Here is a 26,810-nt window from a genome sequence, read left to right as displayed (position 1 = left end):
CTGTCCACTAATCATATGGAGAGGACTGGGGGAAGACATGAGGAGAATGCAGGAAGTCTCTAAAAAGGGATAACGAAAGCATCTTCCAAACCAACATTCATGTCACAGCTAAAAAAATACCCGAAGATGAGACATTAATGGGAATTCACAGAGTCTCCTACAGCATTTTGATTCTGCCCTGGCTTCCACTAACTCATCCTCCATTGAACTTTGGGGCTTCTTAGGACATTCACACACACACACACACACACACATATATATCTATGTGCTTACGCATGTGTTCCCCAAATATATCCAACAGCCGGTTTATTTTTTGTTTTCACACTTCCCCAACACACAGGGCTGAAAACAGAGTTATATATTAATAGCTCCAAACCTCTCAGGACAACTCTCCCATTACACGAGGCTGGTTGCAGTGAGCAGTACGTGTCCAACGCAGGAAGGACTGAAAGAGAGCCTGCGTCCTTTCGGCTTTTGACCGAGCGGTGTTGCCAAACGGGCTGCTACGAGAACGGCTCGTAAATCTCTTCGTCTTTTAACTCGGCCCCTCACTGCTCGTCCTCACAGCGCCCAGTTGACAACGGGCGGGGCGCTGGCAGCCCGCCGCTGGTCAGCACGGCCGGCACCTCCGCCAAGTCGGCCCGCCCGCGCCGCCTCCGGCTCCCCGCGGTGCGAAGGGGGATCGCGAGCCGCCACCGCAGAGCTGGAGGGACGGGACGATGAAACTAGGAGATGACGCTCGTGTGAAAAACACACCTACGGAGCTCTAAGCTTCAGCCGCTCCCGCGGGCAACTCCCAGTTTCCTAGGAAGGGCGGGAGGGGAAAAACTGCGCCCGGGTCACAGCCTGGCAGATAGCGAGACTTGACTATTCCCCTAAGCAGAGCCGCCGTTAGCGAGCATCAGAGGCCAGTGGGCGGCTTGCCACGCCCCTCAACACAGAGGCCGCCCCGGCCAATCAGTCCCGCCCCGCTCTCAGCGCGGCTGCGCCTTTCCCGCCCGTCCGCTTTCCCGCTGCGGCGGCGGCGGCTCTGGAGGTCGGTCGGTAATCGGCCCTGCTGCCCGCTGGCGCTCCGCCATGTGGCTCCTGACCGCAGGAGCGTTCTTTGCCGTCCTGGGCGCAGGTAGGTGGGGACGGAGACCCCCCCCCGCTCAGCCTTTGACGCGGGGCTCTGCTGTGAGGAAGGGGGGTTGGCGCGGCCGCTACCCAGGGGAGACGGTGGGGAGGAGGGGCCGGGAGCTTCGGCTGGGAGCTGCTGGGAGCCGGGATGCGCCGAACTGGGGCGGAAACGGGTGTCGGCTGCTGCCCGCCGCCCTGTGCGGAAATCGCGGTCGGTCTCTTACGGCTCCTTCAAAAGGATTGGAGTGTATCGGCTGTGGTGAACGCTGAGATGGTTGAGTTGCTTCCTTCAGTTGAAAATTGCTTTTCTCGCTGAAATGGAGCCGCTGCGGGGTGTCGATTCGTCCTGCGAATGTGTGAGCTCTAAAGGGGAGTAAAACAGAAAAAAAAAAAAAAAAATTAAAAATAAATTTACTACGGAGTTAAATTATTGTAGGCTTAAAGTGGAGGGGATGCAAAGTCCATTCCTAGAAGGACAGTGGAAGCTCGAGAGCTTCTAACTGTGTGTACTTATCCTTTCTGGTAGAAATCCTTGTCCCAGTCCATCGTATTCGATTTGGGTACAGTTTTGGGGTTGATTTTTTTTTTTTTTTTTTTTTTTCTGCTTTTGTTAGTTTTTTTTGTTTGTTTGTTTGTTTTTGGTTTTTTTTGAGTTACATGGCTAAACATGCAGCATAACATGTAGATGGAGGAATATTAATTCGTTGTAAAGTGCTGTTATGTACGGTGCGTGTTTAATCATGGAATTGCTCAGGTTAGAAAAGGCTCAGGTTAGAAAAGACCTTAAGGATCATCAAGTCCAACCGCAATCTGACCATACTACCCTAATCTGTAAATTACAAGCTCTGTTAAGTCAGTAGTAACCTCTGACTGGTTTGAGAAAACGAAGGCTGTGTCTGAATCAGATGTGTGAATATCGGGACTTGATGATCCTCATGGGTCCCTTCCAACCCGGGGTATTCCGTGATTCTAAGTCACTGATCTGACTCACTGCAGGTGCACATGAGCGTGCTTACACTTAGGGGTGGTGTTGCCTTACAGTAAGCGGCAGTCTTTTCTCACCTTTGGGCTTTATCAGGCAAATATAGTCAGACTTCTGAATGATTGCTGCTGCTGGGAATTCCAGGAGTGACTACTGTTGAACTGAGCTGTGGTTTTGTATGAATGATTGAAAATATTGGGAAGGAAGAATTGAAAGCCTTTGTACTTGGCAATCAGGCTAATTCATTTAACCTTTCTTCGGATCCCTGGTGTAATGCTGGCCTTATACTTCTTGTTAATCTCAAGAACTGATGAATGGATCTTCAGATCGAATCTCAGCATTGATTTTGAGTCCTTCTTGAAACAGTGGTTAGTAATACCCTTTTAGAATTGTGGGGGGAGAAAAAGGTTAGAAATGGGAGCGATAAAATGATAACACTAATATTTATTTTTTTTTCCCACTAGATGATATTGCTAGATGCATTAGTTACAGTGGTTTATACAACAGGAAACCTATTGTTATAAATTCTACTTTCAGTTTTGTTTGCTATATGCTCAAATGCTAAGAATCGTGTCTTGCATGTTACTTCATGTACACTCCTCCAATGGGCAGAAAGGGGAAATGAAAGAAATGTGCTCAATCTGCAGGCTTTTGGCTCCACCTGGAGAGAGAAACAAATGGCAACTTTTTTTTTTTTTTTTTTTTTTTTCCATTAAGCTGCCTTGCCTTCCTTCTCTGAGAAGTATAGAGGTAGAAATGTTTCCCAGTGTCCTTAATGAGCTGTAAGGGATGCTTTGTGGAGTGGATGGCGCTGCACTTCCATTTCTAGATAGCTGTGTGCTCAGCAGCAAGAACTGGAACACCGTTGGAACTGCTTGTGGTCAGTGTTACGTGCTTGCAGTGCAGAAACCGAGCCTCAGTGCAGTGTTTCTCTGCATGGCATTTTTGAGGAAGTATCCAAGATGGCAGCCTGAAGTCTTATTACTATTATTAATTCGTGATCGACTTTGATATCTGCATGTTACATGGATGGTTTTCTTTTGTTACTTCCTTAAAGCAGGGTTTTTCTTCTTATTTCAATGGAAGAGTTTCTATTTTCCCAAGTCTCACGTTGCTATGCTTTTTCTTCTGTTTCTTTCATCTCTTGCGTATTAAGAACTAATGCTGAATGTGTCCATCTTCATTTTTCTTTCCAGGTTCCACCCAGCTGGTGTTTAGTGCAGTAGATTTTGTTGAAAAATATGCCTGTAATGATACAGTGGTTTTACCTTGCATTGTGATTAACCTAAAGGAGAACAATGACAGCAGCATGCATGTTTCATGGAAGAGACAAGGACAAGTAATTTTTTCTTTTAGTGGACCAGAACAGCAAACTTACAGGCATGAGTCAGTTCCATCAGCTAACTTCCTTTCGAAGATGGATTTATCTAAGGGTGTTGCCTCACTACAACTTAAAAATGCAGAAGCAACGGATGGAAATTACAGTTGTGAAGTAACAGAACTAAACAGAGAAGGAGAAACAAAGATGGAACTTAGAACTCGTATGGGTGAGTTATCTGTCATTTTTTACATGATCTGCTGGGAGTGAAAGACAAGATTTTATGGGAAAGGGAAATTAATGATTGTGTAGTAATGGCTGAAGATTATCTGTCAGATCTGATGAAATCTGTTTTCCCACATCTTTTAGGTTATATAGTTGGTGACGTTTCTAGCACCCTTCAGTTATTATGTTACATATTGAAACATATTCTTAATATCTTTGTAATACTGGGATGGATACATTCATCAGAGTGGCAGCAGAGATCATATGTTTGATGCATTACATTTTGCAGTCTTTAGCTGTGTTGGAAAAAAAATATGAGTAGAACTAATAGAAACTTTTCATAAGAACTCTAAAACTTGATCTAAAGGCACACTGTTTTTTGGTGAGGTTGGAAACGGTACTGCTAGCTGCTAAATCGTTAGGATTATCTAGCATTAAACATTTTTCTTTGGACAATGTTAGATTAAAAACAATGGTGACCAAACAATGGCTTTCTTGTTTGTGAGCCATTTTACCTTGTCCTGCCTGATGCTGCCCATGTGCTGTAGTGCCTTAGCTGATGAATAACAGTATCTACTATACGCATTCAGTCTGTCAAGTGTTCTGGTAGAGCTGGTTTGCACTGGATGTGTGTATTGTTTATCTGCTCTGTGCAGAACACTTTTTTCTTGCTGCTGGAAGGTTTTCCAGAACTGAACGCATTGCACGTGCATAGCATGTACATACATAGCATGTACATGTGGAGTCTTGTCCACTGTGGAATATATATATATATATATATATATATATATATATATATATATTTTTGCTCTTAACTGAGTGACAAATGCTGAAACTATCTCTGAATATCAAGCAGATGCTACTTATGTCCTGCTGCAGACATCTGTGTAGTTTACAGCTGGGCCTAATTATAGAGTTAATCGTATGCATTGCAAAACAGATGTAATCCTGAAAGAAACTGAGTGGAGTACAGCCACCTTTTTTTTTTTTTTTTTACTTGTAAGAGAGGTCAGTGATTATTTCATAAAATATTACATATAATACAAGATGCGATTTCATTATTGTTTGGGGTTTTTTAGCTTTTTTCTTTTTTTTTTTAGCTTTTATGCTTAGAACTTAAAAGAGGTATAAAGTCTACAAAGCAGGAAACTGATGTAACTTTTCTAATTTCATTTTCTAGTTGACAGTTGCGACGAGGAAAAACCTCCAACACCAGTGGATAAGTGTGGTTAGTGAAGAACTTCTAGTTGCAAGCTTATGATAGCTTTTAGAGAATATACTAGAAAATATTTTGAATTTACTCTTTGTATCTGAGGGCTTAACTGAAGGTAAAACAGCTCCTTGCTCCATTGTTTAACATCTTCTGCATAATCTTCTGGATTTGTTTTAGAGAGACTTCTGAGGAGGAGGTACAGTACAGGAGGGGAGCTTAGAAGTGGGCTGGTGAGCAACAGCCATTTTGAGTTAGTCTCCACTCTGTTGTTTCTGAGCAGTCAGCTCACGCTGTTATTACCAATGCTTTGCAATGGTTTTTATAGAGGCGATGTTATTAGAGCCAACTATTCTCCACTTTGCAGAAAGCATGCTCATAGGAACTGGGTGGCAAAGTGAGCAAGGTTTTGATGCCACACTTTTTTCTGAGCAAGTATCTTCATAGGATATTAACCACAAAAGAATGTGGTTTCTACTGCATGAGTTCCCACTCCCTGCTGAGTCTGGAAGTCTTATTAATTTGGAGCTGGCTTCCTTATGTGAGCTTTCAAAAAAATAAAAAAATAAAAAAAATTGTTCTTAGCCAGAAGTTTGAGTTCTGTGAAGCACTGGATTAAGTGAAATGTGTTAGCAAGAAAATGTGTTGAGCTGTTCTATTTGCATGTTGCTTGTCCCAGCAATGTTAAGAGCATCTCCATACCCAGAGTGCTTTTGGACTCCGAGACTTGCCCACGCTTGGTGCTCCCATGTTGCAGCCTGAAATCCTAGCATGTAGCAGCAGGCTTTGTGGCTGCCTCTCTGTGTGTTTAAAGTAGGTGGTAATGCCACCTGCAAGTGGTGCTACTTCTCAGCCTGCAGATCTGTTTGCTTTCAATTCATGAGTAATTCCTTTGCATTGAGCTCTGTCACCAACACTTGCCTGTAGGGTTTGGTTTATCCAAAGGATGGCAACACTGCGGTCAAGTTGCTATTCAATATCGATGTCTTTTCTTTGAAAATGCACATAAAGCAAAAAGCTGTAATGTATTGAGTTAGGTGAGGTTTTTTTCGCTGTAAGAAAGTTGACAGATGTTCCTCCGTTTCTCTGCCTGTAGTATCTTTTGTTAATTTTCTTGTATTTATGTTGTAACTGTGGTATATTTTATATGTTCCTAAGGAAGCAAAGACAGTAATAATTGTCATAGCATCTGTGTTTCCATCTGCTGCCTTGACTATGGTACCACAGAGCTCCATTCTTGGGATCCTGTACCAACATCAGTTTCTTTGGCTTGTTTAACCAGAGATTGAACTCCTGGGTTTTATAAGCCCATGCTGGCTACAGAGCCTGTTTCTTAAGGTGGTCTGTAGTCCCAGTGAATTAGTAGCACTAGATATTCTCAAAGAGACATTCCTGTAGTATCTTAGCACAAAACAGTACAGCTTAAGACCAATACTAAGAGGTGTTTATTGGCACCAGAGGGCTGCAGACTGGCTTTCCTGATGTTTGATCAGTTTGGGGACTGATCTCTGTGTCAGTGCCACAGTTGCACTGAGTTTCTGCTGAAACTCTTTGCCTCAGTTATGTTATTACTAATAGGAGGTCATTACTGCAAGGCAAATTCTAATTTGTTGGGAAATATGCTGCCTGGTACTAGAGTTAAATATTCCCTGTGGCAATAGCATAATGCAGTGGCGTGAGTCCAGATAACACGTGCCATGTCTTGGTATTATGGTAACTTGCACTGGATTGCAACAGCTGCTGTTGTAAGAATCATTTCCTTATGCTGGGTGTGAGTGTTAACACGGGGTGAGAAATGTGAATGGCAGAATGTGAGCCAGAAGGCTGTCTTAGCCAGAAATTTGGGAGAAGTCAAATGCAGAAGTAAGACTTGCTAATAAGGATAAAGTATCCCTGAATTGCATACCTTTCACGTGCTGATTTTTACTATCCTGTTTCAAATAATCTGCAAAAATTCATATACCTTTGCATGTAGGTATTCATTTTGGGAGGGAGGGAGGGAGGAGGGGAAGGGCTGGAAGCAGGGATTTCATGTGGAAAAGTATTGTCTAACCATGAAATAATGCTTTCCTTCCTTTTAGGTATTACTGTTGCTTTAGAAATGTGAATCTTGTCTTTAACAGAACAGTCGAGCCAAAAAAATTATACATAATTAAGTCTTCTATTTTTACTTAAACTTGCTCTCTATGGAATTTACGAATTTCAGTCTGTCCTCAAGGTATTACTTGCCATTGGGAGTTGTGAGGTATTGCTACTTTAATTCCTGTGTATCTGGAGCTGCAGGTAGAGCTTTGAAATGAATGTGGAGAGTAAGTGCAAGGAATATGCACCTAAATGAAGATTAGCCATTTCTTTGCAAATGAGTGTGGAGGCAGAGGAGCAGTGGCAAGTATAATGTAAGAGAAGACAACTTTGGCTTTCGCTGTGTAAGTTTAAATGACGTTATCTGCAGAGACGCTGGAATCAACTGCATTTTCCAGTTCAATGGAGATGTTTTCAGAATTGCATGTTGGATGGTGGCCTGCACGATCTTGCAGCACGAGTGACTGAACAACCCGAAGGCGTCCAAAATGCACGGGGCGAGCAAAGCTAAAAGGATGATGATTGGAAGACTTGAAGGAAAATGAGTGATTTCTAAAATTAACGAAGCAGTGTTTCCCTCTAACGTAGGCTGGTTCCTCATCACGTCTGGACGTTTTTCAGGAATTGTAGCAGTTGGGAATAGAGTAGAGCAGCTGGGGAGGCATCATATTGGATGTTATTCTTTCCTAAATTCCACAGTTAGCCAAATACACAATTTTTCTGTGTTATTTGGCAGTTCCAAAGCAAGCTAGCTTGTGCTGCCACACAATATTATCAACATAACTTCCATTGCACTGGAGTTTAGGACCTCCAGTTTGCAAATGTTACAGTGAGTAGAGATACTGGAAAAAAAATAGGTTGTCACACAAGACTGGAGTGAAAATTATGTAGGTAAAAGTCACAGCTTTCATAGCATTAAGACTTATAACAGGCTAACTATTAAATACCATCTTAAACAGCCTAGAGGATAGCCAAAAAAGGTGCAATACGTGCAAAGCTAGCCATTTTTGTGTGTTTGTTTTCCTCCTTCCATTTTTCTTTGTTTATTCTCTAGAACGACAGTTCGACCTAATCCAAAGTATTGTCATCTCAGCGTTGCTGGTCTTCGTTATTGCTCTTTGCTGGGCTCAGTTAGGTGTTATTGGTGAGTACTGACTCTTTAATTCTTTGCAGCTATTGATTTATTTGTCTTCCGATTGCTTATGTGAAGGCATCTGCAGGTTGAAAGGTGGTGCCTAAATCTAGAAGAATGTGTAGTAGAATTGATCCAGATAATACAGAGGGGTACTGTGTAAGCTTTGTCAAATAATTGTTTGGTTTCTTCTGGAATCTTCTCCTGATCACTCAAACTGTTATTTACGTTTATTTGTTGAAGGTAAGATATTACAGCCTAAAAGGTCTGGTTCTAACAGAGCTAGTCTACTGTATGGTAATGTTTTTGCTGCCAGTGTTGTTTCAAACTAGAACCTTTGTTTTGCACATATGGAAGTTGATAATCTACTGTCCTAGATTAAAACAAGGAAGCATTATTTCACTGTTGGTTTGCCTTGACAATACTGGATGATTGGAAGCAAAAATATCTTCATTTTATGGTTGTAAAATCAATGTTAGGGGAAGTTCATTCTCTCTTCATGTGAAATTATACATTAATTTCTTGGCACTGGCAGAGTTATAATTTTAACACTAACATCAATGATTTTGTTAGAAGTTTTCAGAGGCAGTGCATCTGTCTGTGTCAGAAATCCTTGGCATTCTTCACACAACAGTGTCCAACATGTAGAGTTCCCTGAGGTATAATTTGTTACATCAGTCTTTGAGCTTTTTCAGCCTCTTTCGGTTTGCAAGCTTCTGCTTAGAGTCAAGTCCATAGGAAATGATAGACAATCACGTTCAGAATGATTTATAGTTATCACATTCAGTTATCTAGATATACTTTGCTTTGGTAACTTCTCACGAACCTCTAAAAGTGATAAGTGAACCTTCAAAGGTCCATCTGTGGTCAAAGGTTAAAAATGAATACGTAGGGATCTTAATGACTTTATTTCCAGAATGTTAGATTCCTGATTTTTTTTTTTTTTCCTCATTATTATTTATAGTGATTTAAGACTCTGATCTGTTGTGATATGTTCTGGAACTGTCATTTGTACCAGAACTAGCACATTTTTAGCATTTTGAGAGCAAAGTGATAATTGTCCTAGGATAACCGTGGATATGTATCCATGGAGAAGCAGTCGTTTTACAGGAGTTAAGTTGAGCCTGCTTGGTTTTATTGCAAGCTCTGACTTCTCTGGGGAAAAGCAAACCTACGACCTCCAACTAATTTACTGTGGGTGTACTTACTCTTTATTTTTTTCCCTTATAGTTTGCAGTATTTTAATTAACCTGTGAATCCAGTGATGCTGTGCTGTACCTTTAACTGTATTTAGAACAAATGTATTTATTAAACTGTGTGTTACCATGAATTACATGTTTTGGGGGGATGGTAGAAAGTGTTCTTGTTTGTTTGGAGTTTTTCTGTTAGTTTGGTTTTCTTCCAGGATTAACTTTGAGGAATTGAGTGTAGTGTACCCATTACTTAGTTCTGCATTTGAGTTTAACTTTCCTTGTCAAGTGTATCTGTAATATGAAAGAATAGCAGTTTCTAGTACGTGTATGCAGGATTTTTTTTCCTACTGCTGCTACTCTTCAAATTAAGTTGCTAGTTTAAATGGTGGTCTTATTTAGGAGTGTGGCTGGGACCCTGTTTTGTTAGACAATGTGAATGTGACGAATGAGTTTTAGTTACAAGAAACAACATTTTGTAACCTATCTGTAGATAAGATTTTGTTGTGTATACCCTCTAAACTTTTATCCTAGTAGTCTGATGTTGTTTTAACATGGTGAGGAGGATGTTAATTTTATACATGCTCCTTGTTATTTCTTCTGAAGTTATTTACTGTATTTGTTCCCTGCTAGAGATTACTGACTTTGTTATATGCCAAGACTGTTGCTAAGTGAATTTTCAAGCTTGCAGCAAGCACTTCCTATTTTGTTGTTTTTCCTGTTTAAGGCAGGGAAAAACACAGATGTGGCTGGTTAGCATGGTATATATATATTTGTACTGTTCCTTTTCTAAAGACTTCCCAAGTGCTACTGGTTTGAAAGCCTTCAGTGGAATCAACCATTGCTGAGGTGGCTATATGTAGATCATTCTTACCTACTCATCCCCAAAACATTCTGGTGAGACAGGAATATCACCCTGTTGCACATCCAAGACTGCATGGCGTCACTGGGAAGAGAATTTCTGAATCCGTGTTCGACGCTCACCAGAGTAATAAATCTGCTATAGTGTTAATTAAATATCAATAATTCACTTTCTTGAATTAACCTGCACCGTGGCCCAGAGTTATTTTGATAGCATTGCACCTGAAGGTGGAATTAAGAATTCTAACTGAAACGGTGCTCCCAGGTTTCACTTATCTTAGTAGGCCGTATTGACCATATCAAACAATGAAAGCAGGATGAACTTTTAATGGTAATTACAGTTTTAAGTCTTAGGAGTTCTTGATGAAAACAGTCCTGTAACAACGTGCGTATTTTTGTGTGATAATCTGTATGTCTGATCAGTGTCCTCACACTTTTTCTTTTGGTTTTGTTTTTAAGCATTAAAATGTGAAACTGTACGTAAGAAGAAAAAGCACATCACAGTAGCATGTAGCATCTTCACAGTCATTGCTGTTGTAGCTGTCGTGCTTTTTATCCAAGGTAAGTGTAACAAATTTGCCTTCCTAGGTTAAGGGAATAAGAGCACAGGTCTGTCTCTTCCATACTGTTGTATAAAGTTAGTCGCCATCTCTTAACTGCCACCTACTAATTTTGCAATGAAGAAAACTCTAGAATACAATAGAAACAGCACTGGGAATGTCAGGCCATCCTAAGTGTTCGTGGGGAGGGGATGCAGACTCCACATTGTTTTCTATTTTCTGTGCTGCTGACTTGGATAAATATTAGGGGAACTGGGATTCTTTGAGGACCCTGAAAATTTGATGTTCTCCATTTTTACTTTGTGCTTTATTTGAATGAAGGATTTCTGTTTTTCTAATTTCTGTACAACTGTTTGCAGATGGCAGTATTAGCATGAATCAAATTGGTCTTGCTTTTACCATACTACCTGCTGGGATGCTGATGGTGCTTCAGTACTCTATATTTAAAATGGGTAAGTGTTTTCTATTCACCAACTCCACAAAGTTCTGGTAAAATAACTGAGTATCCCCTTCATAATTCACATAATCTGCATACTGTTTCACTTTTTTATAAGTAGATTGTAGGTGCTAGGATAGCATGCTGGTTTATGGTATCTCAAAACAAAATGTTTAACTTACACACATAATGCAGGATCCCTGAGTGACTCGCACAGGTTTTTCCCTGCTCTGACTGGCTGAGTTTGGGATCTAGGAGAACCTGGGTTTTGTTTGTGTGAATGACCTACCTTCTGTATCTCTGTAGCTGAAACTTAAAAATGACAAGTTTCTTTTTACCCCCCCCTCTTTTCCAGTTCTGGATGATCTAACACACAAAGGATATGCTCTGATGGGCTTTCAAGTTGTGGGTTACATAGTTGCTGTGGTTGGCTTTGCACTGTCTGTCTCAGGTAAGCAAATTATCTTCTGAAAGTGTCTTTTTACTTTTATTTGTACCTGATGTTTATTTCTAACACAAAAGTACTATGAAAATAGCTTCAGTACATTGAATGTTAGCAAGTAATTCATGTGAATAGGGCTACTTTGTTAATGCCCTTTTATGTGGTGAAAGAAGAATGGCCTAAAGGCACTATTGTGTTATAGTTTCAGTAGTATATCTGACATGACTGCATTTTATGAGCAATTACCTTAAAAATAGTTTTTTTGAATTGTTTTTATTTTTGCAGTAGTTAATTGAACCCTGAATCACCTGAAACAACCACTGACCTTTATCACTGAGACCTAAAGACCTGAGACCTTAAAAACAAAACAAATAAATCCCAAATGGAGCTATAACTGTTTCCTAATGTTTAACAAATAAATCAGAAATTTGTTGTTAATCTCTACTTGTATGGAAATTGTAACTGAATTGGGAGGTGGCGTTAAGCCACTTAAGGTGAATACAGGAACAGTAAACTTGGAAGCATTCTTGAACTATTTAAGCCTAGTAGTGGCTGACATCTTGTTTTAGCTCTGAGAAAATCAACCATTGATATAAACGAGCACCAACTGTCCCCTTTCCTTTGTTCTACCCCTTTTTTGTCCTCCCTACCCAAAAGACCACAGAAAACCCAGCTACTGAGGGGAGGGTGAATTTAGAATTAGCTATCCTTAGCTCTATGTTTAGTTGTAGCATACATACTCAGGTTCATTCAAGGCACTGGTACATCTGATTTATCGCTTCATGAAGACATTTTTAATCATTTATCTGGTTGGAGATTTAAAGGAAAAATTTCTCTTTGCAATGGGTTCTAAAGATTTCTCCATTCTGAGCGAAATGATGGACCTTTCAATGGAGCTTTGATTTTAGTCTTTTGTTTAATATTTATGGAAATATTTGTGAGGAGCACCTAAACGTTGTCTAGTAGTATGTAAAAGTGAAATAGAGCTATAGGAGATTCCTGATAGGTGAAGTGTTATGTTCAAGGGGGATCAAAATGGGGGATGGTTTTATTGTGCTCAGAGAGAAATTCACACTCTTTTCAGGAGGATGTTTTCACAGGTCATAAAGAGTAGATGTTAGCTCTTCTGCTGTAAGTTCAGCTCAGTGACCTTTAGGTGTCATTAGATAGAGCCCATCCCAGGGTCACTTCACAGGTAGTAGCTGCGTCCCTATTTAACGCCTTAGAAAGACGCAGAAGTAGTTGGGGGGGGGGGGGGGGGGGGGTTTGAAAGAAATTGATCACTTCTGTTTTTATCGAGCCTATTTATTTGAGTATTCATTTATTTCTCCAAAGTTTGTTATTTGTCAGTTGATACAATGCCTTCTTTTTTTTTTTTTTAACAGCCTGTCCTTCAGTCCTCCTGTCTGTTGTAATTGCCGGCTTGGTTGTTATGGCTGTTGCGGATCTTCTTGCTCTGGTTTATGTCTATAGTTGTAAGTAGCATCCAGTATTCTGCACTGATTTTATTTATTTTAGATTTCACAATTACGTAGTTTAAATTAAAACAAACAAACAAACAAAAAAAAACAACTACACTGGAAAGTTGACTAAGTGGGCTTTTGTTTCACAGAGATGGTGGAGTATCTTGAGTAAAAAATAAAACTTCAGACATGTTAGGAAAGCCAACACTTATAACAAGTGTGTTTCAGTTTAAGCTCTGCATTTACACAGCTGCCTAGCTGAAGGTTAGCTCTGAAAGAGCAAAAGACTGTCAAGAACTCTGTAGAGAAGGTTACAGAGTGGTGTAGATAGCAGCTTATTGTAGATACGTGCAGGATATGAATTTTGAAGAAGCAATATCTGCCTAATGATTTCCACAGTTTAGATGTAGGTTAAAATAAGAGCAATTTGAACGAGGACCTCTTGTTTCAGTGAATCCTGGTTTTCTTGTGCTTATTGCCAAGAGGAAAAAATAGCAATGCTTTGTTTCAGAAACTGGTCTGGTCCCCAGATTTCAAAAAGAGGAAAAACCTGAAGGTATGAAATCCAGTCAGGCCTGCGAAGTAAGCATAAAGCATATCAACGCTGTGTGATGGAATGTGGTGCAGACATCTCCAAGCTGGTGCACCACAGCGTAACACTATGTGGACTTTATAATTTGTGTGTGAGAGAGCAGAGGAGCTTTGTTTGCTTCAAGCTGTGAATGAAGGCTCTTCAAACAGCTTGTCAGTTTGGATTCAGAACTATACAATTGAAGATGCATTGCTTCCAGAGTTGAGCTGGTTTGTACAGTCACCTAGTCTGCAGTGAATTATGTGATCTTCCCAGTTCAGTATGTACACACCATGTTTGGCATGGTTAGAAATAATAGGCCATGAGACCAGGAGGGATTCTATTAAAGAAGAATATAAGGCAGAAGATGCAACATCTGGTAACTGAGATGAAGACAGAACATGAGGCAAAGCCTTTTAGCAGTGAAAGTCTTTTTTTTTTTATGTTGAGCCATTTACAAAGCTTGTATAAAATAAGCAGAAAGAAAAATATGTAGTGTAACTCATTTTTATAGCTGAATGTCTTCAGTGAAATAGTAGATTGCACATAAATATTTGGTTTCTAAACAGAGGAGCACTTAGAGGCTTTTGGAATTCAGAGGTAGTATTAAATAGATACGGATAGAGGAAGCTGCAGTTTTGTGTTGCTGCTCTTCCCAGTTAAACCGGTAGATAATTTTATTTGGTTGATCATTTGTTCTTCCTTTTAAAAAAATTTTTGTTGTTATAGGTTCCAGAATGAAAGATCATCAAACTCCAAGGGTAAGCTTAAAATTAATAAATTTGGGGTGACTAGATGGCTCAGGGGATTTTAGTGAGATACTGAGCCTTTCTTCACTAGTTCGAATTCAGACCAGGTTGGTAGCAAGCAAAAGTTCTGGCTGTGTAACAGATGTCTAATGTTGAGTGAGTTGGTGGTCTTCATTGTCCCTATTGAGTGCGTCTTCAGTACTGTAATTGCAACCCTTATGGAGTGTTGTGCTCAGAGTTTGAAGGGATGTCACAAAAAGGTGGTGAATGTGAATGGGAGTTTGGTGTCTTTACAATGCACTCCTAGGCATGAATTTATAAAAACCATTGGTTAATGTTTGTTTTTTTTTTCTGTTAAGGTGAGTGCAAAACACTTTTGTTTGTTCGGTTTTTATATAGGTGGCTTATAAGAAAGGTTTAGGGTTTTGGTTTTTTTTTTCCTCGTGGCCTTTTAGTACAGAACCCTTGATGTTTTCTTGAATTCCCATCTATACAAATGCAATAGCCTTTCTCTTTTTTGGTTTTCCTTTAATGCCCCTTAATTTGATGAAAAAATCTGAAATCAGAGTGTCTGTCTTTAGGTGACACAGAACAAATGGGAAAGCACTTTTTTTCTACAACAACAACAAAGATTATTTTCACACATCTTCACATATTTTCCCTGTTTTCTAGAATACACATTTTCTAGAATAATAATTCCTTTCACAGAATGACATAGTATTTCCTAGAGGTCCAAGAATGTAAACTTTCTATTTCTGAAGTTTTGCAGAAGCAAGTGAAAAGGAACAGATATAAAGTATCGATGAAACTGTGCTGTAGTGAGGAGTGTGACACATACTGAGTGATTTCATTTTGTAGGTGCCAGCCATCATTCAAGATGCATTCTCAGGTCTCTATTTCAGACCAGACTGTAGAAGAAAGACATGTCTTATTAGTGAGGTGGAAGAGCTGATAATGGAGAGAAAATGATTTATTCTTTGATTTTTCTCCATTCCCATTTAAATAATAATATTTTAGAGGATTTGTCACCTTACTTGGGGAAGTATGTGGAACTTGATATTTTTTCTTTAAGAAAATATACATATACAAGAGAGAAAAAGAGGAGGTTCACAAAGCTCATGGCACTTCTCAACTCATTCTTAACAGTGTATTACAGATGCACTTCAGTCAGAATGCAATCCCACCTGCTTTTAACATGCTCCTGGTTACTTGTAAAATGAAGGCAAACAGCAAGAGGAGGCGTGTTTTTTTTTCCTTAGTTTTTATCTGTAAATGAGTTTTGATATACAAATCAACATGTGAGATATCAACATCCTTTGTGGCTGTTTTTCTTTGAGCTGTTCTCTTTGTGGGACGGTTTTATGCAAGGATTTGGCAACTAAAGAAATGGCTGTAATGTATTATGTGGTGAACATCATTACTCTGAATTGGAGACAGGAATAAAATCTAAAGCTCTGCCCACTAAAAACACACTTCTTGTAGTTTAAATTAGTGGTGTGTCAGAGAAATTTGGGTGACAATTTGTACCCATCAACTTAGAGAAGTCACAGTGAAAATTGTGCGGATGTGTTGCTTGTTTCCACTGAGGGTTGTTCAGCGTTTTTGCTTTGAGGTAATGAACAGATGAGAAATAGTTTTGAACAAACACTTTTATTCTGTGTAATCTAAAGACTAACGAATGCTTACCGTTGGTGGAGGGCTTCATTTTGATCGTGGGGCATGCTTACAAAATGATGCTTGATTCTTTCTTGTGGCTGAGGGGGAAAAGGTGCGTATTTTGATATCTGCCAATTTTAACCAATTGCTAATTTGCTTGCATTATTTCTGATGATTATTTACCAAAATAAATGCACAACTGTGATGTGTTTCCTTCTGAGGAAGTGACACTCGGTTGCTTGGCTATTTTTTTTTTTTAGTCGTGCTGTTTTATTCCTAACCATTGATCCAATAGCAGAAATAATCCGGTAGGTTTTAGGGGTCACAAGTAGTGTTGCCAATACCTTCTGCTGCCACCTTGAGGTGGCATCTGAGGAAAAAATTACAATGGGGAAAAGTAATCTGGAGAATGTAGTTACTGATTCTAAATTTCGGGGGAAAATTCTAGTCATTACTTGTATTAACATCCAGCTTTCTTGATTTTTGTAGAATCACTACTTACTGTATATGTCAATTAGAGTAATTTAACTGTGGCGAGCCAAAAGTAAACATGAAGACATTTTATACATATATATATTTTTAAATGTTTTGCAGAAAGCTGTAGAAGAACCACTAAATGGTAGGTGATATTCAAGGCTTACCTTCTAATTAAGGGGTTAATTATGGAAGTAGTTAAGAAAAATAATTGTAGCTCCCAGTGCGACAGCACTGAGCTGGCAGATAGAGCCATGTAAACTGACATACACGAGTCAGTAAGTTTGATCTCTCACTGAAATAATGTCTGCAGCTCCAAACCCTCTGTTCTTCCAAACCCTGCTGTTCCTTCTAGCCAGTGCCATCACCTGGGGGCTGTTTTGGAACAGTTGTAATACCTCAGTATATTGTGCCCATCCCACTTTTCTTTTTCTTTCCCTTTTAAAGGTGGTGTTAATACTACTTTATAAGCATTTATTTTTGTGGAAAACTTGTGATTGTAGCAAAATCTGTCATTCAGAACAATATCAGAACTATGGTTCTGATATTTCCCTGAATTGGGAAACTCTGATAGCACTTAAGATTCAGGAAAGTTACAGTGAGAAACAGATGACTAAAACATCCTTTTGCTATTCTGTTCACTAACTGGCATGCTCAGTAGTAACAAATTCTAAAATTAATTTTAAAATTAATCTGAACATTAATTGTGAAGTATTTCTTTCTGTCTGGTCTGTTACTAATCCATTTGCTTGGCTTTTAAAGATACAAAAGGAGTGATGTTAGAATGATGGTGAGTCAAATTTACATCTTCAGCTATTTATTGTAATGTTTACTTGGGGATTTTGATGTTTAGAATAGATTTAGATGTTTAGTGTAGTGCTTGGAGGGGAGGTGTAGTGTAGGTGCTGCTCTTAATTAAATCACATTTAGTTGACCAGAGAGAAAATACTTTCTGAATTTTTCTAAATGTGTATTTTCTGATGGGGGGGGGGAAAAAGAAGTATATTTTTAAACAGTGAAGGGGATGGGTTGGTGAGGGAACTGTTGACTAGTATGGTTTTGATTAAATGTGAGAAGTCAAGTACTTTGCTGCTTTTCTGTTGATGCAGTCTGATAAGATCTTCTGTGGGTCATGGGTGATTGTATTTGTGTGGAAGTTGTTTAATATTTTAAATATTATTAAGCATCAGATTGGTCTCACTTAGGAATTTAAATTTTAGGTTAGATGCTTAGGTTTAAAATTAAATCAGATGTTTACTCATGCTTTTCTGCCCTTCCCTTCAATGGGAATAGGATAAAAGAGCCACTCATTGATGCTATAGGTAGTTCTGCTTATGGCTGGAAACTGAGCAAGCCTGTCATGAGGCATCACTAAATCTTGAACTGAAAGCTTCTGCATCAAAAAAAACCCAAACAATTTGGTAGTCAAGAAAAAGGACAGGGCCACATAAAGCCTCCTGATTTCTTTGAAATATTTTTGTGTCACACCTAGAAGGCATGAATTGACAATATGATAGTGAATCATACACTGGGTGGTCATAGCTGGAGCAAGGTGTGGCAGCTGATTTCTTAAAAAAAGGCTGCTTTATAAATGCCACGTGCTGCTAGATGTTACCTGTGAGTACTCATGCCAAGTGTGTGATTCATCTCAATGCACAATAGGATTGCTTTCTAAATGAATACAAATAGAAATGTTCTCACAGTTTGGAGGCCAGTCGCGTTGGTATCTGCTAAATACATTGTTGAAAATGTGTACCAGTCAGTATGAACTGGAGGAGACAGGCAGAGTGGAAAGTAGGTCATGGTTCAGATGTGACAATTCCATGGTTTGATATCAGGAAACAAACAGCTATTTACTGGTCCATTGCATTCTTTTTTTTTCAAAACTCTCAAGATGTGAGATAAGGATAAGATCAGTATAGCTGCCACTCGCTGCAGAAGGCCAAGGCAGTGTTTTGCTTGGAGATCCAATTTTAGAATGACTGTTTCCACTCGGGTCTCCTTTAAGCTCATGAAGGCCTGCCTTTGCATTTAGCACTGAGATAGGTCTCACAAAAGCACTCATACTGCAAATCATCAATTTCATTCTGAGGTTTGTTTTTAAGACGGGACTAAATTCCTGACTGCCTTGTCTGCTTTGGAGCATGGATGTCTTCATTAAAAAAAAAAAAAGAAAAAAGGTAAAAATGTATTACAGATGGAAGTTAAGGGTTCTAACTTCCATGCTAGAGGCAGGCTCATTTTGAGCTGTACCTACTTCAGGTTTTTACTGCCCCTTGAAAGTTTGCTCATATGCTGCAGGGACTGAATCAGGTGTTGAAACACTAGTTCATAACATGGCACGTGGAAGTGAACCAGTGTTAGGAGTGAAAACAGAGTTGGAAGCCGCTGCAGCTTATTCCTATGCATAAGGTGGAACTCCAAGGCACAGCATCCACTTTGCTGTTGTGGAGAGACTGAAACAGCAGTTGCCTATTAGTTACCACTCTGCCTTAGCATTCAAACGAGAGAAAACTTTGAAAGAGGGAAAAACAAAAAAGGCTTTTTTTTCTTTTAAGTTGTAACTTTGGCAGTTCGAAGTGCTGCTGGTTAAAATATTTATATGAATAATCATATATATATTTGTATCTTCTTTATTTTTCAGTATTAAAGACAGAGACCGAAGCTACTGCAGAAATGAGTGATGTGTGAGAAGTACACCGTTGTTTATACGCCGTGGCCTTGAAGATGCACTACTCAAAGAGAAGAAATTCAGGAAACTTGTTGTTTTGCATGTGTGGCAAAAGTGCTTTTGATATAAACGATGTAATTTTATATAGTCACAGCAGTAGCGAGGGACGTGCGTGTTTGCCCAAGTGTGACCTTTATTTCTTTTGTTATGGTATATATGGTGTGGCTGAGGGTGAGAATATAAGAAAGCACTGTTTGCCCACTACAGCATCTCCCTGCAGTATACTTAGTGGTATTACTTTCCAAAATTATCATCAGTCACTGCTTTGATAATGGGCCTGCTCAGCCCAAAGATTGCAGTACCATTTAGAATATTGTTTTCTTTATTTGTGTGCATGGGCAAGGTATGGTAGTAATGTCTGTGATACAAGCAGGAAGCAGGAATTGTACAAATACTTTTTCCAACGTTCAGCAGAATTTTTATATAAAAATGCTTAGACACAAAGTTGTATAAATGCAGATTTTACTGCCAGCTCTCCTTAAGAGATTAACCAAGATATCTTAATTCCACAGAATGGTAACATTCCCATCAATAGACAGCACTCATGTATGCTGTGGTGGCCAATACTTCAGTCTGGCGAGAGAGCTCTCAGTGCCTCTTATGTTTTCTTTGAGCAGCAGCTCAGCTTTTGGAGCCTAATTCAGCACAGGAATTACAGAGCATTTAGTAATTTTCACACTGAATGTGGTTCACGTGTTTGTTCACGTTGTGGAGTTTGTGGTACTGGAACCACACATCAGTTTCAGGCTCTCTTAATGAGTGTATTTGTAAAACACGTTGATGCTTCAGAAAAAAATTGAATTGTCCTATCAGTGTTTTTAAATCTCTTTTCTTGAATGGAGATGGGAGTTATTTCATTTCTGACCCAAATTTGTGTTTGTGTTATGTCACAAATGCATAGAATAGAATTTGCGTAGGAGGAGTTGGTGAGAAGTGAGGAGGCTTAGTTGCTGTTACACGTAAGTGGCACAGATAAAAATCCACGTAGGATTGATCTTATAGAACCTGCACATTCCATGAGATTTTAGTGCTTTACAGCTGTTCTGGGAGTTGTTCCAGTGTAGCTGGCTTCTCTTGGACTTCATTTAGAGTTTGCAGAAAACTTCTCCCCAGCTCCCATTTGTACTAGGCTCGTTTCAAAGGCACACGTGGTTCTCTCCTAATGATTTAAAACTTTGTTTAGAAAGCTGTTGCTGAACAGCAGTGTAGTAATAAAATCCATTTTTTAAAGGGTATTGACTACTATAACGTGTTTCAGGGTGGGATGTTACGAAACAAGGGTTTGTAGCCATGCCAAGTCTCAGTGCAGACAGTTTGCATTCAACTAAATGAAATTGAAGTATCCCATCTTGGAATTTTCACTCTAACAGTCCTCTTGCAAAGGCTGCAGTACTGAACCACCGAAACAGCCCTTGGTCCAGCCCTCCCTAAAGGAAGTTAAATTGGCCACAGTGTAGAGAGTTACTTGTGAGAAAGTGTTTAAGAAGCAGATACCATTTACTTGTTTGTCAGTGGGAATATTCCTCTCAGATTTCAGCTCCTAGTGTATGGATCTTCTCAATACAGGTCTTTCCATAGTCATAGTGATCCACCTAGAGAAGGGAGACGTTTCTCTGTGTTAACAATTCAATATCGGAATTTAATCTGATTGAGATTTGCCCCTCACTTGTTAATGATTCTTTTTGGTTTGTTGCAAGTAGAACAGTTGAGGAATTAAACAAAACAAACACACTGGAATTCTCTTGTGAGCTATCCTGCCTTACAAAAACAAAACAACAAGCACGTGTAATAGCTTTATGTTAACTACTGTAAAGGAAATTGCAGTCGAATCTGTTGTGTGTCTCTGTGGTGATGAAGCCAGGCTGTTACTAGGGTACTACTGAAACATTTAGATCTCAGTAGCTGTGTACAGCCTGCAGAATCAATTGCTCTAGAAATGAGAGAAACCCAGTGTGCTGTTGCTAAGGGCTCTCCTCTGGGTTTCTTGGAGGTGCAAATTTAACAGTGAGAGTTTCAAAAGTCATTGATCTGCCCAGCCCTTTCCCACCAGTGATTAAAACCAAAGTTCACAACTGTATGACACCATTCGTGTTTATATGTATGCGTGTATATATAAATGCATAGACATTTTAAATATCTATAGTCTTTATCAAGAATGTTTTTATTTATGAAACATGAAATGATTTTGTAAATATTGTGCTAATATACTGAAATAAAGTCATTTTAAGTTGTTTTTGTCAGAGATTTTTCTTGTTGCTGTCTCCCCAGGGAGGTGGTTGAGTCACCATCCCTGGATGTGTTTTAAAAACACATAAATGTGTTTGGATGTGCTGCTAGGGACATGATTTAGCAGAGGGTTGTTAGAGTCAGGGTTGTGTGGTGAAGTTGTGGTTGGACTCAATTATCTTTAAGGTCTTTTCCAACCTGAGCGATTCTATGATTTAACTTATGTAACTGCTTCTGTAAATTTGGGCATAGCTCTTCTTCTCTGTGCCTTTACACGATGTCTCTCCCCGGTGACTTCAGATATACAGGGATGTGCTTGATGTTATGCAAGTTGCTACAGCTACTTTTGTCTTAGAAATCTTATTTCTCTTCTCAAAGCTCGTCCATTTGGAGAAGGAAGTTCGTAGCTTGCCCTCTAGTAACTTGCATCTGGCTGACCATCTTCCAACATCAGCTGTCACCAGAATATGATTTGGGAGAAAATATGGGCTGGTGAATAACAGAAGCTTCTAGTGTAATTTAAAAAATACAGCAGGACAGTCTCTACTTGTAGTCTTCATAATGTTGAACTAACTTTTCTGTGATAAAAGACTTGTGCTACTGCCCAAGTACTGCTCCATACTTCCCAATTTTCTGATGTCTGGCAATCATCAGAGTGGAGAAATGGGAGCTCAAAGTGTTCTGTGTTTACACTCATATCTACTTCAGTAGAGCAGAGCTGCTGTGAGAATTACTAGCCATTCCCTGCTGCCCAGAGGGAATTTAAGCCACAGCTGTTACTTCAAGACTTCTTCTGAAATCTTTTGTGATTCCCCACCAGCACTTTCCTTTGAAAATGAGCCACAAAGCATAGTTTTGACCTGTTAAAAGTTTTAGAACTTTTCTGTGTGTGAAATTCTTACGTGTGCTGCACGAACTTAAAGGGTGAACTGTAAGCTGAGAGCGATCCTTAGAAATGTCAGAAAAAAATTTTGCTTCAATCTGCAAGGGAGGGGAAAGTAATGCTGTTCTAAATGTAAGCGGCTGGAGAGTAGCTCCATGCAATCATTTTGAATGCATATACTCAAGATTCTTCCAGTCAGGTAAACCAGGAAACCAGTCTAAACCTGAACTGAATTGTCCAGACACCTTGGAAAGAGCTTGTGTACTATCAGAGCTTGATAATTGAATGTTTATTGCTGTAGTTATCTGCCTGATAGAAAAAGAAGTGAGAGGATGTCCTTGTGGGGGGTGGAGTTGGAATCTTGTCGTGGATGCAGCTGTTATTCTCTTTGAGTTGACAATTACATGGCTTCTACATTCTCAGATTCTTGCAATGTTTTCATGATCAGCGCAGAGCAGAGGGGCAGGATGTCCTCCCTCGGCCTGCTGCCCACACTGTTTTTGATGCAGCCTGGGTTATGGTTGGCTTTCTGAGCTGTGAGGGCACGCTGCTGGCTCATGTCCAGCTTGCCATCCACCATTACCCCCAAGTCCTTTCTTGCAGGGCTGTGCTCCATCTTTACATCCTCCAGGTTGTATTGGTAATGAGGGTTGCCGTGACCCAAATGCAAGACTTTGCACTTGGCCTCACTGAACCCCATGAGATTCACTGGGTCTGCTGCTTGGGCCTGTCTAGGTCCCTCTGGGTGGCATCCCATCCCTTGAGCGTGTTGACTGTTCCACGCAGCTTGGTGTCTTCTGCAAATTGGTGATGGTGCATTTGATCCCACTGTCAGTGTCACTGACAAAGATACCAAAGAGTGTTGGCCCCAGTACTGACCCCTGAGGGGCACCATCCTTCACTGAAAGCACTGACAAAGTAATTAATACAAGAGTAAGGTGTGGATGGCCTTTGGTTTGAACTGGAAACTGTGTTTAAAGACCTACTAAGGCTTAGCTGGCATTCTCACTTCATGTATTTGCAGATAATGAAAGGTTTTGGAACTGACTGCTTTCACTTGTTCTTTTTATCCTTTAAGACTGCGCAGTATAATAGGTAGATGCAGGTTAGAGTGATAACCAGGTGTGAGAAACCAACAACCAAGCAGAAATTCACTCTGCTGTTGTCCAGAAAGTTCATCCAAGCATTATATTGTCAACAAATTGTTGAGTTTGGAGACTAGAGCAGCTTGAGTAGGAAACCGTAAGGTCTATCAGTTTAATTTCATTGGACTTTGAGCATAGCCAGTCGGGATGGCTTCACTCGAAACAAAAGGTGACTTAGGATTCTCTGACATGCTGCAGCCCAAGCTTTGAGGAGAAGAAACTTCATCATAACAAACATGAGGAGAAAGTAAATGTTCTATGTGGTGTGCAGCCCTTTGCACCAAGAACATGCCTGAGAATCATAGAATGGCCTGGGTTGAAAAGGACCACAATGATCATCTGGTTTCAATCCCCTGCTGTGTGCAGGGTCGCCAACCAGCAGACCAGGCTGCCCAGAGCCACATCCAGCCTGGCCTTGAATGCCTCCAGGGATGGGGCATCCACAGCCTCCTTGGGCAACCTGTTCCAGTGTGTCACCACCTCTGTGTGAAAAACTTCCTCCTAATATCTAATCTAAATATCCCCTGTCCCAGTTTAAGACCATTCCCCCTTGTCCTTTCACTCCCCTCCTTATTAACAGCTGTTCCTCCTCCTGTTTATGTGCTCCCTTCAAGTACTGGAAGGCCACAGTGAGGTCTCCCTGGAGCCTTCTCCTCTCCAAGCTAAACAAGCCCAGTTCCCTCAACCTTTCCTCATAGGAGAGGTGCTCCAGCCCTCTGATCATCTTAGTGGCCCTCCTCTGGACCCATTCCAAGAGCTCTGCGTCCTTCTTACGTTGGGTGCCCCAGGCCTGCGTGCAAATCAGGCTGTGCAGAACTGGATATAAGACTCAGAAAGCCAAACAGAACCATGATTCTTCCAGTGATCATAACAATGTTAAGTAATTTGTATAAAACAGAAGATGAGAGAAGGAAGTGGGCAGAAAAGCTCTGAAGTCCAGGAAGAAAATTGCTTTATCCCTACGCTGCGTCTGGTCAGCCTTTTCCTCTGATACTGCCTCAGGATGGTGGGGAAAGGAGCCCCACTGCTGCCTTGGGGAGGAGATTGAGGATGACCATGGACTGGTGTGCAGCAAAGCGGCTGTTTTGAGTGGGGTGCAAGGTGTGCATTGTGCATCTAACACCTGACCACAGTTACAGCTGTCAAAGATTGCTGATGCCTTGCTGCTACTGCAGCCCTCTTGCATTGCCCTTTATGCTGCCCTTTTTTCCTCATCTCAAGCAGTAATGAACAAGAAAGAAATAAAAAATAATTATAGGTCATTCTGGATTATGAGGCTGCTTTTGGCGTTTGTGGTAAAGAAACGTGAGAGCACCAAGGCCTAAACAGCTTTAAATATCATCCAGAGCTTGGTATGAAGCTGGTTACATCAGCAGGGAAGAGCAGTCAAAGCATTAGTGCACCTCATGGCAGTGCCAGCCACTGTGATGGCTCAGAGGAAAAGGTGGATCCTGTCCCCTGGGGCTGGATGAACTAACAGCAAATCCTCAAGGAACTGCTTCATTGGAGGCTCTGGGAGCTCCTGACAGCCTCAGCGAGTGCATTAGTGATATGTGCAAGAACTCCAGGAGGGAAAAGACACCAAAGCAAAACAAGCTGCCCAATCAAAAAGCCCTGCTCTGAGATATACCAACAGTGGGAAACACGCTCTGACAATGTGCACCTGCTCACCTGTATCAGAGTGTGAAAGAAAAAAGCACTGGTGACTGGTTCACCCAGTTGCTTGCTGTCACCAGCTGAGCTGGGGCTGGCTTCAACCCTCATACAGGCTGGGAATGAGACCATTTGCTTTGTTAGAAATCTCTGAAACCACGGCACAAATGCACTCCACTGAAAAAGGCCCCTACCCAGCAAGTAAGGCCGCATGTGAAACGCAAGACTTGCACGTCGCTTCGATCCCCAGAGCCATTAAGGAGAGTGTCCGACCTGCAGGATAGAGCACTGCACAAGAAGGCTGTGCACACTGACTTGAAGACTTGGGAACCTTTTGCTGAAATATTTCCTATGTCAAGAGGTCCTGTTCTGATCAAGAGCCAGTATGCTCTGCGCTTCAATGGGAGCTTAGAGACGAAAAAAAGAAATGAACAGAAAGGGGGATATTTGGATATTTTCTGGATTTTTATGTCACTTTACTGGACCGGTCACTCCGTGGCTAGGTTTTGTTTTTCAAGAAAGCAAATGTATGTGAATGTGGTAGCAGGTGTGGATTTAACTTTTCGTTCTTGAACATGTCTACTTTCTGCTCCATCTCACACGCCTGGAAAGGAACCCTTTTAAGGAGTACCTTTGCCAGTGGAAAGAGTAGGGGACAACCGCTTTATTCAGACTGTATTTTAAAAGCTGTACATACATGGTGGGTTGACTTTAGCTGTTCACCCAGTGCACACCATGCTACTCTCTCTCTCCTCGTCCTCAGCAGGGATGAAACGGCTTGTGGGTTGAGATATGGACAGGGAGATCTCTCCCCAGTTGCCATCACAGCGTTTGGAAGATGAATTCAATTTATTGCCAGTTAATGACAGGGTTGAAGAATGAAAACTAAAAGCAAAGCTAAAAACACTTTTCTCCTACAACCTCTACTCTTGAGGCTCAACTTTACACTTGAAACTTCAACCTCCTCAAGATGAGCAGGACGGACTGGGAATGGGGCTGTGGTCAGTCCTTAATGCTTCATCTCTGCTGCTCCTCCATGGCCTCTATCTTGGGAATGGGATGGGAATCATCCTTTTGGGAATTCACCTCATGTATAGAAAGATGCACGAGCACGTTCAGCTGCACATGGAACACCTGAGTTGGGACGTGGCTCAGCTATGGCACAGGATGGCGCAATGGAGCCAGCTTCCACGTGGAGCTGGACGACGTGGAGGAGACAACAACAAGCAAGTCCTGTCTGCGCGTGCAGCTGCAGTGCACCTGCTGGGGGACATGCTCTGCTTTCTGCACCACAATCAGGAGGAGCTGGGAGGAAAACAGGAGCCCAGCTTGCTCGACACCTTCTGCACGGGCTCCTATCTGCATGTGGAGAAAAGCATGCTCTGGCTCCAGGACCAGGTGAAAGCAGCCTGGAGGCGTCTGCACTGCCACCAGGCGGCGGGAGGGGTTGTCCTGCTCTGCTCTGTGCTGTACGACCTCATCTCCTGCACTGAGTGCAACTGTGGGTGCCACAATGTAAGAAGGAAATAAAACTGTTAGTGTCCAAAGGAGGGCTGCAAAGACAGGGAAGGGTCTGGAGGACAACGCTTATTAGGAGAGGCTGAGGTCCCTGGGTTTGCTCAGCCCAGAGCAGAGGAGCTGAGGGGAGGCCTGATGGCAGCTGCAGCTCCTCACAGGGAGCGGAGGGCAGCACTGAGCTCTG

The 26,810-nt window shown here is 41.0% G+C and overlaps 1 protein-coding gene across 3 annotated transcripts; it reads left to right on the top strand.

Annotated features, from left to right (window-relative positions):
* The first annotated feature begins 1,006 nt into the window (after positions 1-1,006).
* CD47 (CD47 molecule) lies at positions 1,007-21,375 on the top strand. 3 transcript variants are annotated; one of them, XM_042809971.1, is made up of 12 exons: positions 1,007-1,123; positions 3,298-3,648; positions 4,825-4,872; positions 7,991-8,080; positions 10,579-10,680; positions 11,039-11,131; positions 11,471-11,566; positions 12,943-13,032; positions 14,321-14,352; positions 16,591-16,615; positions 17,233-17,260; positions 19,115-21,375. In XM_042809971.1, the coding sequence occupies exons 1-11, from the start codon at positions 1,078-1,080 to the stop codon at positions 17,256-17,258; spliced, it is 999 nt and encodes a 332-aa protein (XP_042665905.1). In that variant the 5' UTR covers positions 1,007-1,077; the 3' UTR covers positions 17,259-17,260; positions 19,115-21,375. The 3 variants fall into 3 exon arrangements, with proteins under 3 accessions (XP_042665905.1, XP_042665908.1, XP_042665906.1); XM_042809974.1 differs by lacking the exon at positions 4,825-4,872; XM_042809972.1 differs by lacking the exons at positions 16,591-16,615; positions 17,233-17,260 and having other exon boundaries at positions 1,008-1,123.
* The last annotated feature ends 5,435 nt before the right edge of the window (positions 21,376-26,810 follow it).

This window comes from Centrocercus urophasianus, unplaced genomic scaffold (assembly GCF_019232065.1).
Source record: "Centrocercus urophasianus isolate 14NV4802_14NV808 unplaced genomic scaffold, USGS_Curo_1.0 seq_12, whole genome shotgun sequence".
Lineage (NCBI taxonomy): Eukaryota > Metazoa > Chordata > Aves > Galliformes > Phasianidae > Centrocercus > Centrocercus urophasianus.
Note: the sequence above shows the minus strand (reverse complement) of the source record. Positions and strands in the feature narration are given on the sequence as shown.